Source organism: Sciurus carolinensis, chromosome 13 (genome assembly GCF_902686445.1).
Source record: "Sciurus carolinensis chromosome 13, mSciCar1.2, whole genome shotgun sequence".
Lineage (NCBI taxonomy): Eukaryota > Metazoa > Chordata > Mammalia > Rodentia > Sciuridae > Sciurus > Sciurus carolinensis.
The window spans coordinates 48,092,921-48,110,175 of NC_062225.1; the positions used below are offsets into that span (position 1 = coordinate 48,092,921).

Sequence of the window (17,255 nt, forward strand, 5' to 3'; positions counted from 1 at the left end):
AGGGAACCAAAGGCGACCGGATGGGGAGGCCTTTTTATCAGTGGCTGATAGGTAATCGGGCCGGAGCCACGGCTGACATCTCTGCTTTAGCCTTATTAAAAGGAGGCAATTTCTCTTTGCATAATGCAACAGGTACTGTCACAGAAGATATACAGAAAGGACATCGACTAGGAAACTTGTTGTTGCATAAGCAGCTATATAATGCTACTCTTCCCCCTGCTCCAGTATGCTTAACCCCCCCTTTTCTATTTCTATTATCAAACAGTTCAGAAGTGATTTTAAATTGTTCTAATGATAATATTACCTGCCTGCTTTCAGAGTGTTGGAACGGTAGTGAATCTGTTGCTGTGATTGTAAAGGTACCCACCTTTGTACCTGTCCCAGTGGAGGTCAATCCAGATAATTTTCCGTTGGTGCACCTCTTCAGAGAAAAGAGAGACTTTGGCATTACCGCAGCCATAATAACTGCTATTGCTGTCTCTGCTGCTGCAACCACTACCACTGCTCTAGCCATGACCAATCAAGTTCAAACAGCACAAACCATTAATCAAGTTATACAACAAACTGCACAGGTACTGGAATCCCAGGACCGCGTTAACAGACATATCCTATCAGGGATCTTGGCGGCGAATCAAAGGATAGATTTACTACAAGTACAGTTGGATGAACTTTTCAACATTGCACAAGTTGGATGCATCGGGAATCATAAACACATGTGTATAACTCCAGTAAGATATGAAGAAGCAAAAAATCAAAGCCACTTGATTTCCGCCTTTCTTGCAGGCAATTGGTCCCTAGAAGCTGAAAAGATGATGACTCAACAATTATTGCAGATTGCGATTTTAAATGACACCCGTGTTGAGCCTGTTACTTTGAGTCAGTTCTCTAGCTGGCTCATCTCTGCCTTTAGTTATTTTAAAGAATGGGTTGGTGTGGGGATCTTTGGATGTATTTGTTTTGCAGGCATTTGCCTTTGCCTTTGGTTTATTTGCAAGCTAAGAGTGTGTCAAGCACATGAAAAGGCGGTGTTAATTCAGGCTGTGTTGGCCATTGAGCAAGGGGTGTCACCTTCTGTGTGGTTGGCTAATCTGGCACGGGAATAAGTGGCATTTTTAGTATATCTCTGTTAGAGTTAAAATTATCATTTACGCTAGGTGTCTGCAGGGTACTGCTGTAATTAATATGTACTTTTCTTTGAGGACTGTGAATTTGCATCCTGGGGATTTCTTGTACTAATTAAAGCTTCAATTGCCTTGTAACTTCCACCTTTGATCTTGACCTATAACAATAATGTTGGAGGAGAGAACTGTTACTGTATGCCTTGTGTTCATTATGGTGCCCCTGTATTGTGCAGCATTGGCAAGAAGGGTAATGTGTTTTCCTACCTCAGGCCTTTGCAGTTGCGTAAGCTGGATAAGCTCCCCCAAGTATGGTTTTCCATACCGCTATGTCTTCATGGACACAGGATGCGAGGCAAAGCACTGCACTTGAGAGTTTTATTTTTGAACCTCAAGGAAGGCATGCCCTATTGCATGTGGGTTTGATGTCCACGTCCCACCCTACGAAAAAAGGCATCGGCTTAGGTGATATCAGGCCCGGAGAAGGCGCCACTCTGGGACTGACGTTCACTATTTGCCACTTTTGCACAGTAGGATAGGGCCTCTACCTTCACCTGTGTTCATAAAATAAAGAAGGGGGAGCTGTGGCAAGCCGCCTCGCCACCATGATAAGATGGCGCTGGTTTCCTGAAGTGCTTTCTAGGTAAACAAGCCCATATTTGGTTAAGCCAACTGTTGCAAGTGGGAGCACCTATGAACATAGGCCAAATGGCAGGAGTAGATTGGCTATTGCAAGAGTATAAAAGTGTATGAATTCGGCTCAAGAGGAAGAAGAAGAAAAACCATGGTTTTATAATAATAAGGTCCTTATTAAATTGCTGAAGGAAGATTCCTGTGTCGTGCTTTCTTGCGGGCGAGGGACACGACAAGGAGGTGCTAGCCTAAAGGAATAGTCAAATAAAGGAGAAACCAAATCATGTCAAAAAACAAATATGAGTCAAATGACTGGGAATATGAATCATATCACAATAATAACCCTGAATGTTAATGGCCTGAACTCATCAATCAAAAGACATAGACTCAAGAATCACATGATTGCGGGCTGGGGAGATAGCTCAGCTGGTAGAGTGCTTGCCTCGCAAGCACAAGGCCCTGAGTTCGATCCCCAGTACCGCAAAAAAAAAAAAAAAAAAGAATCACATGATTATTTCAATAGATGCAGAAAAAGCATTTGATAAAATACAGCACCCCTTCATGCTCAAAACACTAGAGAAAATAGGGATAGTGGGAACAGTCCTTAACATTATAAAGGCCATCTATGCTAAACCCATGGCTAATATCATTCTAAATGGTGAAAAACTGAACACATTCCCCCTAAAAACTGGAACAAGGCAGGGATGCCCTCTTTCACCACTTCTTTTCAATATCGTCCTTGAAACTCTAGCCAGAGCAATTACACAGACCAAAGAAATTAAAGGGATATGAATAGGAAAAGAAAAATTCAAACTATCCCTATTTGCTGATGATATGATTGTATACTTAGAGGAACCAGAAAATTCCACCAGAAAACTTTTAGATCTCATTAGTGAATTCAGTAAAGTAGCAGGATATAAGATCAATGCACATAAATCTAAGGCATTTTTATACATAAGCAATGAATCTTCAGAAAGAGAAATTAGGAAAACTACCCCATTCACAATAGCTTCGAAAAAATTAAAATACTTGGGAATCAATGTCACAAAAGAGGTGAAAGATCTCTACAATGAGAACTACAGAACACTAAAGAAAGAAATTAAAGAAAACCTTGGAAGATGGAAAGATCTCCCATGTTCTTCGATAGGCAGAATTAATATTGTCAAAATGGCCATACTACCAAAAGTTCTATACAGATTCAATGCAATTCCAATTAAAACCCCAATGAAGTACCTTACAAAAATAGAGCAAGAAATTATGAAATTCATCTGGAAGAATAAAAAACCCAGAATAGCTAAAGCAATCCTTGGCAGAAAGAGTGAAGCAGGGGGTATCACAATACCAGATCTTCAACTCTACTACAAAGCAATAGTAACAAAAACGGCATGGTATTGGTACCAAAATAGAAATGTGGATCAATGGTACAGAATAGAGGACACAGACACAAACCCAAATAAATACAATTTTCTCATACTAGACAAAGGGGCCAAAAATATGCAATGGAGAAAAGATAGCCTCTTCAACAAATGGTGCTGGGAGAATTGGAAATCCACATGCAACAGAATGAAACTAAACCCATATCTCTCACCATACACGAAACTAAACTCAAAATGGATTAAGGATCTCGGAATCAGACCAGAGACCTTGCATCTTATAGAAGAAAAAGTAGGTCCAGAGCTTCAACATGTCGGCTTAGGACCAGACTTCCTCAATAGGACTCCCATAGCACAAGAAATAAAAGCAAGAATTAATAACTGGGATAGATTCAAACTAAAGAGCTTTCTCTCAGCAAAGGAAACTATCAGCAATGTGAAGAAAGAGCCTACAGAGTGGGAGAAAATCTTTGCCAATCATACTTCAGATAGAGCACTAATCTCCAGAATCTATAAAGAACTCAAAAAACTCTACACCAAGAATGCAAATAATCCAATCGACAAATGGGCTAAGGAAATGAATAGACACTTCACAGAAGAAGATCTACAAGCAATCAACAAACATATGGAAAAATGCTCAACATCTCTAGTAATAAGAGAAATGTAAATCAAAACCACCCTAAGATTCCATCTCACCCCAAATAGAATGGCGATTAACAAGAACACGAGCAACAACAGGTGTTGGAGAGGATGTGGGGAGAAAGGTACACTCTTACATTGCTGGTGGGACTGCAAATTCATGCAGCCACTCTGGAAAGCAGTGTGAAGACTCCTTAGAAAACTTGGAATGGAACCACCATTTGACCCAGCTATCCCATTCCTTGGCCTATACCCAAAGGACTTAAAATCAGCGTATTACAGAGATACAGCCACATCAATGTTCATAGCTGCTCAGTTCACAATAGCCAGATTGTGGAACCAACCTAGATGTCCTTCAATTGATGAATGGATAAAGAAACTGTGGTATATATATACAATGGAATATTACTCAGTCATAAAGAATGATAAAATTATGGCACTTGCAGGCAAATGGATGAAACTGGAGAATATCATGCTAAGTGAGATAAGCCAATCTCAAAAAACCAAAGGACGAATGATCTCACTAATAAGTGGATGATGACACATAATGGGGGGTGGAGGGGTTAGTGTTAGGGTTAGAGTTAGGGTTAGGGAGGGGGGCAAGAATGGAGGAAGGAAGGACTGTATAGAGGGAAAAGAGGGGTGGGAGGGGTGGGGGGAAGGGGAAAAATAACAATGAATCAAACAACATTACCCTATGTAAATTTATGATTACACAAATGGTATGCCTTTACGCCATGTACAAACAGAGAAACAACATGTATCCCATTTGTTTACAATAATAAAAAATGAATAAATTTAAAAAAAAAAGACATAGACTGGCAGATTGAATTAAAAAGAAAAATCCAACAATATGCTGCCTGCAAGAGACTCATCTCATAGAAAGAGATACCCATAGACTAAAGGTGAAAGGATGGGGAAAAGCATACCATGCACACGGACACAGCAAAAAAGCTGGAGTATCCATCCCCATTTCAGATAATGTGGACTTCAAGCCAAAACTAGTCAGAAGCGATAAAGAAGGACATTACATGCTGCTTAAGGGAAGCATAAATCAGCAAGACATAACAATCATAAATATCTATGCCCCGAACATAGGCTCATCCACGTACGTCAAACAAATCCTTCTCAATTCCAGAAATCAAATAGACCACAACACAATAATACTAGGTGATTTTAACACACCTCTCTCACCACTGGATAGATCGTCCAAACAAAACTTGAATAAAGAAACCATAGATCTCAATAACACAATCAACAATTTAGACTTAACCGACATATATAGAATATACCATCCAACAAAGAACGAATACACTTTCTTCTCAGCAGCACATGGATCCTTCTCTAAAATAGACCATATTTTATGCCACAAAGCTACTGTTAGCAAATATAAGAAGATAGAGATACTACCTTGTACTCTATCAGATCATAATGGATTGAAATTAGAAATAAATGACAGAATAAAAAACAGAAATTTGTCCAATACCTGGAGATTAAATAATACACTATTATATGATGAATGGATAACAGAAGACATCAGGAGGGAAATATAAAAATTCTTAGAAGTAAACGAGAACAAAGACACATCATATCAAAATCTCTGGGACACTATGAAAGCAGTACTTAGAGGAAGATTTATTTCATGTGGCACATTCAAAAAAAGAAGTAGAAATCAACAAATAAACGACTTAACAGTACAGCTCAAAGTCCTAGAAAAAGAAGAGCAGACCAATACCAAAAGTAGTAGAAGACAGGAAATAGTTAAAATCAGAGCCGAAATCAACGAAATTGAAACAAAAGAAACAATTGGAAAAATTAACAAAATAAATAGTTGGTTCTTTGAAAAAATAAATAAAATTGATAAACCCTTAGCCACACTAACAAAGAGAAAGAGGGAGAAAACTCAAATTACTAAAATTCGAAATGAACAAGGAAACATCACAACAGACACGACTGAAATACAAAACATAATTAGAAGCTATTTTGAAAATCTATACTCCAACAAAACAGAAAACCTCGAAGACATCAACAAATTTCTAGAGACATATGAATTACCTAAACTGAACGAGGAGGACATACACAACTTAAATAAACCAATTTCAAGCAATGAAATAGAAGAGGTCATCAAAAGCCTACCAACAAAGAAAAGTCAGGGACGAGATGGGTTCTCAGCCGAGTTCTACAAAACCTTTAATGAAGAGCTCATTCCAATACTCCTCAAAGTATTTCATGAAATAGAAGAGGAGGGAACCCTCCCAAACTCGTTCTATGAAGCCAATATCACCCTGATACCTAAACCAGACAGAGACACATCGAGGAAAGAAAATTTCAGACCAATATCCTTAATGAACATCAACGCAAAAATTCTCAACAAAATTTTAGCAAATCGCATACAAATATATATCAAAAAGATAGTGCACCACGATCAAGTGGGTTTTATCCCAGGGACGCAAGGTTGGTTCAACATTCGGAAATCAGTCAATGTTCATAGCTGCTCAGTTCACAATAGCCAGATTGTGGAACCAACCTAGATGTCCTTCAATTGATGAATGGATAAAGAAAACGTAATATATATATATATATATATATATATATATATATATATACAATGGAATATTACTCAGCCATAAAGAATGATAAAATTATGGCATTTGCAGGCAAATGGATGAAATTGGAGAATATCATGCTAAGTGAGATACGGCAATCTCAAAAAAACAAAGGACGAACGATATCGCTAATAAGTGGATGATGACACATAATGGGGGGTGGGAGGTGTTAGTGTTAGGGTTAGAGTTAGGGTTAGGGAGGGGGGCAAGAATGGAGGTAGGAAGGACTGTATAGAGGGAAAAGAGGGGTGGGAGGGGTGGGGGGAAGGGAAAAAAATAACAAAATGAATCAAACAGCATTACCCTATATGTAAATTTATGATTACACAAATGGTATGCCTTTACGCCATGTACAAACAGAGAAACAACATGTATCCCATTTGTTTACAATAAAATTAAAAAAAAAAAACCATGAAGGCCAAAAGTCAATGGAACAACATATTAGAGAAAATATTTTCACTGTCAACCAAGAATTCTATACTCTGCAAAACTGTCCTTCAAAATTTAAAGAGAAATTAAAGCATATACAGAAGAACAAAAATGAAGAGAAATGGCTACAAAAAAATCGGCTCCTCAAAAGGGAGTCTTTCAAGACATAATGAAAAAGACACTAAAAAGTATCTCAAATCTACCTTAAGAAATAAAGAATACTAGCAAAGGAAACAACATTGTTATCTATTAGAGTTTGATTGGGAAAACAGAATTTCTATGAGTATGTTAAATAAGGAGTATGTTAAAGGAATTCTACAAATACTATTCAATATACCTATCTGTAATAGGAAATCTTCTATATCTGAATTTTCAATAACTATAAACACATATGAAATGTGGTGAGCATAATGAAGGACTTTTCATTTTACAGTCGACCCTTCAGATCCATGAGCTCTAAATTCCTGAATTCAACTAAATATGGAATTAAAATAATTTTTTTAATTGTAAAAAAAATAAAAATAAAAAAATAAATGTCATTCATCATATCAACAGACTTAAAGTTAAGAATCACATGATTATTTCAATAGATGCAGAAAAAGCATTCGATAAAATACAGCATCCCTTCCTGCACAAAACACTAGAAAAAATTGGGGTAGTGGGAACATTCCTTAACATTATAAAGGCCATCTATGCTAAGCCCATGGCCAATATCATTCTAAATGGTGAAAAAATGAAAGCGTTCCCCCTAAAAACTGGAACAAGGCAGGGATGCCCTCTTTCACCACTTCTATTCAACATCGTCCTTGAGACTCTAGCCAGAGCAATTAGACAAACCAAAGAAATTAAAGGGATACGAATTGGAAAAGAAGAACTCAAACTATCCCTGTTCGCTGGTGACATGATTATATATTTAGAGGAACCTGGAAATTCCACCAGAAAACTTTTAGAACTCATAAGTGAATTCAGTAAAGTAGCAGGTTACAAGATCAATGCTCATAAATCCAATGCATTTTTATACATAAGTGATGAATCTTCAGAAAGAGAATTTAGGAAAACTACCCCATTCACAATAGCATCAAAAAAAAATAAAATACCTTGGAATCAATCTCACAAAAGAGGTGAAGGACTTCTACAATGAGAACTACAGAACACTAAAGAAAGAAATTAAAGAAAACCTTAGAAGATGGAAAGATCTCCCATGTTCCTGGATAGGCAGAATTAATATTGTCAAAATGGCCATACTACCTAAAGTGCTATATAGATTCAATGCAATTCAATTAAAATCCCAATGATGTACCTTGCAGAAATAGAGCAAACAATTATGAAATTCATCTGGAAGAATAAAAAACCTAGAATAGCTAAAGCAATCCTCAGTAGCAAGAGCGAAGCAGGGGGTATTGCAATACCAGATCTTCAACTCTACTACAAAGCAATAGTAACAAAAACAACATGGTATTGGTACCAAAATAGACAGGTAGATCAATGGTACAGAATAGAGGACACAGACACAAACCCAAATAAATACAATGTTCTCATACTAGACAAAGGGTCCAAAAATATGTAATGGAGAAAAGATAGCCTCTTCAACAAATGGTGCTGGGAAAACTGGAAATCCATATGCAACAGAATGAAATTAAACCCCTATCTCTCACCCTACACAAAACTCAACTCAAAATGGATCAAAGACCTCGGAATCAGACCAGAGACCCTGCATCTTATAGAAGAAAAAGCAGGTCCAAATCTTCAACTTGTTGGCTTAGGATCAGACTTCCTTAACAGGACTCCCATAGCACAAGAAATAAAAGCAAGAATCAACAACTGGGATAGATTCAAACTAAAAAGCTTTCTCTCAGCAAAGGAAACTATCAGCAATGTGAAGAGAGAGCCTACAGAGTGGGAGAAAATCTTTGCCAACCATACTTCAGATATTGCGCTAATTTCCAGAATCTATAAAGAACTCAAAAAACTCTACACCAAGAATACAAATAATCCAATCAACAAATGGGCTAAGGAAATGAACAGACACTTCACAGAAGAAGATATACAAGCAATCAACAGATATATGAAAAAATGTTCAACATCCCTAGTAATAAGGGAAATGCAAATCAAAACCACCCTAAGATTCCATCTCACCACAATTAGAATGGCGATTATCAAGAACACAAGCAACAACAGGTGTTGGCGAGGATGTGGTGAAAAAGGAACACTCATACATTGCTGGTGGGGTTGCAAATTAGTGCAGCCACTCTGGAAAGCAGTGTGGAGACTCCTCAGAAAGCTTGGAATGGAAACACCATTTGACCCAGCTATCCCACTCCTTGGCCTATACCCAAAGGACTTAAAATCAGCATACTACAGAGATACAGCCACATCAATGTTCATTGCTGCTCAATTCACCATAGCCAGATTGTGGAACTAACCTAGATGCCCTTCAGTTGATGAATGGATAAAGAAACTGTGGCGTGTATATATACAATGGAATATTACTCCGCAATGAAGAATGATAAAATTATGGCATTTGGAGGCAAATGGATGAAATTGGAGAATATCATGCTAAGTGAGATAAGCCAATCTCAAAAAACTAAAGGACGAATGATCTCGCTGATAAGGGGATGAGGACATATAATGGGGGGTGGGAGGGGTTAGCATTAGGTTTACGGTTAGGTTCAGGGTTAGGGATAAGGAGTGTGGTAAGAATGAAGGAAAGAAGGACTGTATAGAGGGAAAAGAGGGGTGGGAGGGGTGGGGGGAAGGGAAAAAAATAATGAATCAAACATCATTACCCTATGTAAATTTATGATTACACAAATGGTATGCCTTGACTCCATGTACAAATAGAGAAACAACATGCATCCCATTTGTATGCAATAATAATAAAAAAATAAATAAAAATAAATAAAAATAAAATAATCCTAAAAACTATACAGGATATGATATTGCCTTTTACTTCTTCTAGACTACATAAACTAAACCTTTCTATAAAGAGAGGTTGCCTGCTAAAAAAAAAGAAAGCCAAAAATTCAGTTATCCTGTTACAGTGAATGTATCATACTTGGTTTTACGTATTTATTTTAGAATCATTCCGAAATCAGAATTCAGTTTTTAGAAGAAAGAAAATAATCTAGGACTGACTTGTCACGTTGTGAGAGGTTTTCTGAATGTAGCATCAGAGTGACTTCTTTGAGTAACTCAAGACAGGTGTCCATGGAGTCAAGCAGACCCTCTGAGCAAGTGTGGGTCACACTCTCCTCTCCCAGGGCTGCCGCGGAGCGCTATTGCCAGGAGATGCTGTTGCAAGGTGGGGTCAATGAGCCCAGGCTGATGGTTCAAGGTAAAACAAAACCAAGAGTAGAAATTTTTCTTTGTGTGTGTTCTGTTTCTTTTTAAACATTTATGAGTTATACATTTTGGTGTCCACTTTCAGAATGTTACTGAGATACTAATAGAAAATTGTTCAATTAGTTCTAAATTCTCAAAAAACATGCTCTTAGATTTTGACAGGTTACAATGTGTATTGTTGTTTATTGTTTTCAGCATAGAGAACTCATTTGCTTCTTCATTTTTCTTCTGAGAAATGCCAAAGCTTCAAGATAGATGTTTTTACCTATTGAAAAATAAAACCTAATTAAATCAGCTTTTTTGTGATATCATATCGTTTGTTTTACTATAAACTTTGAGTAGTTTTTTTTAATATAAATATTTTTATAGAAAATTTAACTGTAAATTGAAGTGGCCATCATAATTTTTTATGGAATGTTTGCACAAATATTTCTAACAAGATCCAAGTATTATTGAATACTCTCAATATATTAACAAACATTTACAGCTGAACCTTCTGAATGTTGGACAAAATTGCATTTAGGAAATAACTCCCGATATTGGGGAAGTGTAATTTTCATTGTAGCAATGGAGTGAGTCCTGGTAGTAATTGGTCTAACTTAAATGTGTCCTGGCCTACCTATGCTGAATCTAATGACTATTGCCCTTTTTAGCATTCCTCCTAATCCTTGCCTTCAACTGTTCACTTATACATCAAATATTTATAGAGGACTGATAACATGCCAGGTAAAATTATAAGTACAAGAGGTGAAATACTGAGAAACACGTACATAGAATATCCTGCTTTTGTGGAGTTTGCATTTATTCAGTCAGCTTTTTCAAGTGCGACAGGTATTCCTCCAGGTTCCATAGGTTCAACACCATAGCAGGTTTATGGAACAAACCCGTCCACCCAGTGATCCCACAGTTCCAAATAGCCATTAGTGGACTATGCCTCGGAATTGTCATCTTTTGATAATAGTGCACATTGATGCTTATGGGCCTTTCTTGAACTTTACTACAGCCAGAACTAGTTTGATTGGTCTTGCTGTGTTGCATGGACTGGCCTCCATCTCCTGGCCTAAAACAATCCTGCCTCACCCTCCTGAGTAGCTGGGATGACATGTGCATGCCACCGTACCCAGCTAGAATTGATTTAGATCATTTTTATGTATTGGCTAATTTAATCTCAGTAACTCTTTAAGGTAGAAATTATCATTATCCCCATTTACAGATGATTGAGGGGGTCAGGTCCCCCACCTGTGCAGAAGGCAGCAATCTGAATGAGCTTACTGAGAAGCTTGGTTAAGGTGGTATTTCTACCCTATTAAATTATTTTCTGCTTTTCATCCTGTCCTTTGGAAGCAAGTCACTAAATCCAGTACATGAAACACACACACACACACACACAGAATTAAACTCACCTCCTATGGAGGTTTTATATATATATATATATATATATATATATATATGTATGTATATGTATATATATATATGTATATGTATATATATGTATATGTATATATAGTATTTGGAATGCTGTAAGGAAGGTTTGTCCATTCTCCATTCTTTGATTTTTTTTTGAGAATTTATATCAGTGCACATTTAAATATATATATATATATATAAATATATATATATATATATTTTCCAACACTGGATGGAAATCCTATATTGTGTTATTTTGCTGCTCAACTGTTTCCAGCTTAGGGGCTGGGGGCATAACTCAGTGGTAGAGTGCTTACCTACCATGCACAAAGCCCTAGGTTTGATCCTCAGTACCATCAAAACTTGGGCTATTGGGAGCACTTTCAAGTTGGCTTTCTGTTCCTCATTTTAATTGCCATTTTTCCTATACTTTGTTGTATAGCTTGAATTTTTAGAGCATGATTATAAAATTACATTATTTTCATTTTAATATTGGCAGAGGAGGAGATATAACTACTACTTTGGTGTTCTACCAACCTATTTCTGCTTTTCAACTTCTTTGCAAGGTCAGAGAGCACAGAACTACTTCTTGGAGAAGGTGAACTTCACTAGATGTTTGTGAGTGGTAGGTCCAATGATAGTAATTGGAATGAACTTCAACAATTTTCAAATAGATGGGTGTCAGGGTTAGGTTTAAATTAAAAGATTCTCAGGAGCAGGGGTGGGGGTAGGGTTTACATTCAATCATTCAGCAACACTTTTTTTTTGGTGGACTAGGGATTGAACCCAGGGCCTCCAGCTTGCCTGTGCTCCACTACTGAGCCACATCCCCAGCCCCAGGCAGTAAAGCTTATCACAAACCTTTGTGGTAGGTGCCCCAAGCGCCCCCCCCCCAAAAAAAAAAGATGGGTAGAGGCATGAATTGGGAGGTTACATTATGGGAAAAAGATAAAGGAAAGCACGCTTTGAGTAAGAAACTCTTCTATACCACACCATTAACCTATAGCACTGTTAGATCTCAGACACAGAATCAGAGGGATGAGCCCAAAGTCAAACACTTCTCAAGGTGAGGCAAATGACTGGGAGGTGGCTTAAAAATCAAAACAGTAACACTTATATGAAGCAGGCGCTATTATCAACACTTTTTATCAAATCACAAAACCTTACTGCGGTCCTGTGAAGTACCTTCTGTCGTTACCATACTACAGATGAGTAAGGTGAGGCACAGAAAGTTGACAAAACACCTCCATACATATGGGAAATAAAGCAGGTTAAGAACCCAAGCTCCCTGGCTCCACTACAAATTCTGTGCGAAATACTTCCGAAAGTACTCCTCGCACAGTACTACCATCGTCACCTTTCCTTGCGCTTTTTCCTTTTTGTTAGTTACATGTGTCTTTGAAGGACACAGCATTCTTTCACATTTCCTCGTTTAGTTTTTCCTCCAGTGTGGACACCGAGTCCACTCACAGTCCTGGAGAAGCAGTAATTTTTTAGAAACGGAAGCGTGCTACAGACGCGATAAACGACATGCGGCTGACCCTGGGAGGAGACCCCTAATTGAACCATCGCCACAACTCCGACAGCCACAGTTCAGTCAGCGACAGCCACTATTCTGAATTCGGGAAAGAACCGCTTCCGGCAGGACCGGAAGTCCGACGGGGACCGTTTATGGTACGGACCTTCAGACGGAGAGTTCCTCTGGGTCCGGAAGGTGATCTCCGACTGGGATCAGAATCGAGGTACTCAGAGGCTCAAGTAGGAGTAGAGTGAGTCGGGTTTATTAGCCAGGGTCTTCCGGGTGGCGTGTATTTTTTGGCTTAAAATGTCAATGGCATAAATCACGCGAATTCATTAATGTTGCTCATTCGGAAGCCTTTCCAAGACGCATTTCATCCCTGCGTGACCTCTACATTAGGCATTCCCCAAAGCCGGTGCATCGTTCTCCCGGAAGCCGCCGGCGTCTTGCTTCCTCCTGGGGGTGCCGGTCTTCACTCCCCAGCCTTCCTGTGGCAAAAACCTTTCTGAATTCGAGTTCAAGGCGAACCACCCCGCATTCTTAATTTTTCTACAGTGACTTCCTTTTCCTTTCAGTTAAGCTCTCTAAGCTTCCAGCTCTTAATTTAGAAGTTTCCACTTATGCAGTTACCTATGTCCACCATCCATTTCCCCCCCCAGATTCCTCACACCAGTACCCTTGCGGCAAAACAGCTCCAAACTGGGAGTTAGAAAACCTGGGTTCTAGTCCCGACTGCCATTAACTAGCGGTATGACATTGCAGAAGTATTTCTGACCCGTCTGGATTCCAGGTTCCTTTGCTGTAAAAACCAGGGTCTTGTGGTATCTAACAACCAAGGTTCCTTCCAGTTTTGACGTTTGGTTTATTGCCTCCTATGTGTCTTTCTAATTCCTGCCTCAATTACGTATCAGTACTTAGGTTAATATCTTGTAGAGTCTTTCCTCTCACTCCATGAATCAATGCCCATGTAAAATCTGTTTTCAGACTAATTTAAAAATAATTTCCTAAGGAATACTGTGCTTCCTGAGCATTTTTTACTTCTTAGATTAGGGGCACATACCTAAATAAGGTTTTTAACGTGCAGTTGTTGAAGTGTGAAATGATGAATGAATTGCTAAGTCTTACTGTGTTTATATCTTTGAAATTGTTAGAATTTGTTTTGATCTGGACTTGCATAAATCTTCAGGTAACCTGCTAAGTTCAGCACACACACACAAAAAAACCCCTCAGAATTATCTGTAAATAAACAAGATAATGACTTGTGAATATTTTTAACTTACAAGTAATGAATCCTTAAGGCATATAAGCCATCACTAAAAAAAATGATATAATGTAGTCTAAAATAACATGACAAATTATATACATCACCTCATTTTTTTTCATTGTAGCCTTGTGGTAGGAAGGACAGACATTTAAACTCTTTACTTTTTGTTTTACAGAGATCAGAAAAAATGAGGCTCATAGGAAAGAAGTGATTTTCTCAATCAAGATGACACTTGCTGCTAAGTATCAGAGGAGGTATCCACCCAAGATTCTTTTGTTGTTTAGTTAGGTATTTTGTTCACTATACTATGCCTTTTTCAGTTATCATTTCTTTCCTTTTTAAAAAAGATTCTGGGCTGGGACAGTGGAGCACACCTGTAATCCCAGTATCTCTGGAAGCTGAGGCAAGAAGACTGCAAGTTCAAGGCCAGCCCCAGCAACTTAGCAAGGCCCTAAACATCTTAGTGAGACCCTCTCTCAAAATAAAAAATAGAGGTGGGAATGTGAAGCAGTGGATAATTGCCTCTGGGTTCAAACAAACAAAGAATTCAGTATACTCTATTTACTGTGTCAGGAACATAAAGTACATGTTGGGAAGATTGGTTAATATGTAACCTTTTATTTTTAATTTATTGTTCATTTATGTAACAAAGCTCACTTGCTCAGCCCCAATTTCTTTGTTCATATCTTCTAACAATCATTTCTGAAGAATCTTAAAGAATATATAATATAAAATATAAATATATAGCAATAACAGATGTAACTTCCAAGTAAATGTTTTATAATTATATTTTATTGTAATTCTGTAATAATATAAAATATAAGCAGATTGTAGAAATACCATATTTTGAGAGAAACAGTTAAAAGTTTTTTTTAAACACTGTTTTTGAGATGGGGTCTCACTGTTTTGCTGAGGCTAACCTCAAACTTGTCATCTTTTTTGCCTCACCCACCAGAGTAGCTGGTGTTATAGGCCTGCAGCACCATACCCAGCTAAAAATATTTAAAGGCAATGTGAAAGTTGAGACTTTTGTTCAAGAAATTTTGTTCATTGAAATATTCCATAATTTTATTTTTTTATTTTTATATTTTTATTTTTTGTAGTACCAGGCATTGAACCCAAGGCCTCTCTAAGCAAGCACTCTATCACTGAGCCATATCCCTGACCCTTTTTTAAGATTTTATTTTGAGACTGGATCTCCCTAAGTTGACCAGAACTTGTTGGCCTCAAACTTGCAATCCTCCTGGCTCAGTCTCCTGAGAAGCTGGTATTCCACTGTGCCTGAAGTTTCCTTTTCTTTCTTTCTTTCTTTTTTTTTTTTTTTTTTTTTTTTTTTTGTAATGTTGAAGAATAATGTTTAATGATATAAAACACTACTGTTAATATATTCTTTAGTGGAAAAAATTATAAGCATAGTATGACTTCATTTTTTAAAGTAAAATAGATATAAGCACAGAGAAAAGGCTTGAAAAGATATATATATTAACATGTTTTTTTAAAGTTTTTAGATTGTAGGTGGACACAATGTCTTTATTTAATTTATTTTTTTATGTGGTGCTGAGGATCAAACTCAGTGCCTCCATGTACTAGGTAAATGCTCTATCACTGAGCTACAACCCCAATCCCTACATGTTAAAATGTTAACTGAAGTTATCTCTTTTTTCTTTTTCCTTCTCTCTCTCTCTCTCTCTTTTTTTTTTTTTTTTTTTTTTTTTTTTTTTTTTTGATGCTGGGGATTGACTTCAGGGCTTTGTGTACACTCAGCATATGTTCTATCCCTGAGTTATACTCCCAGCCCAAGTTATTTCTGAGTAGTGAGTAAAAGAAAGTCTGTATTAAAAAAGTCTGAAAGCCCATATTCATTACTTGAAAATTTACACTCCTTAAGAAAAAAAAAAAGAAAAACCTTGAAGTGAGTATAATTTAGAGAATCATACATATTATTACAATGAATATGCTACTCTTGAGTTGTAATCAATCACCACATCTGGTATACTTGAAAATCATATTGGAGGGGCTGGGGAGATAGCTCAGTTGGTAGAGTGCTTGCCTTGTAAGCACAAGACCCTGGGTTCGATCCCCAGCACCCAAAAAAAAAAAGAAAATCATATTGGAAAGCTTTAAGGACAGTGAACTCTTTGTGGAAGGCTTATTAAACTTTGCATCAACAACATTAAGCACAATGCCCGGCATATGGTGCTAAGGAAATGTTTCCTTAGGAGAAAAAAATCTACTTTCCTACATTATTTTAATTGTTCTTCCCTTAAAAATTGCAAAGCAAAGCTGTGGAAATACAACCTTGAGAGAAAATAGAGGATTCTGAAAGGAAAAGAACTATATTTCTAATGAGTTCTGTTGTAGCTACCTCTCATTAAACATCTTTTTCATTCCAAGAATAGTATTCAAAAGGCGTTATTCATTGACTATCAGATGCCGCCTTAAACTGACAAGCATCCATTTTTGGCAGGAGCAAGGTGGTTGGGGGGAAAATTGTTAAGAGTTGAAAAACCATTCCAGCTACAGGAAGCATATATAAAGGTTCAGAAATTAGAGGACAAACGATTGGAGATTATAGGTGGGTCAGAATATCAAAAGCTTGGACCATGGGGCTGGGATTGTGGCTCAGTGGTAGAGCACTTGCCTACCCTGTGTAAGGCACTGGGTTTGATTCTCAGCACCACATATAAAACATGAATAAAATAAAGGTTTATCAACATCTTAAAAAGTTAATTAAAAAGAAAAAAAGCCTGGGCCAGATGGTGCACACCTGTGATCCCAGTGTCTGTGGAGGCTGAAGCAGGAGGATTGCGAGTTCAAACCCAGCTGTAGCAACTTACAGAGGCTCTGAGAAACTCAGCAAGACCCTGTCTCTAATAAAATATAAAAAAGGACTGGGAATGTGGTTTGGTGGTTAAGCACCCCTGG

General features: G+C 37.6%; 1 protein-coding gene across 1 annotated transcript in view; it reads left to right on the plus strand.

The window, feature by feature from the left end:
• Positions 1-13,263: 13,263 nt before the first annotated feature.
• Mtif2 (mitochondrial translational initiation factor 2) overlaps positions 13,264-17,255 on the plus strand; it is a 30,747-nt gene continuing 26,755 nt past the window's right edge. Inside the window, 2 exon segments of the mRNA XM_047523101.1 lie at positions 13,264-13,289; positions 14,506-14,584. Coding sequence (XP_047379057.1) covers positions 14,556-14,584 — 29 coding nt within the window. The 5' untranslated portion in view covers positions 13,264-13,289; positions 14,506-14,555.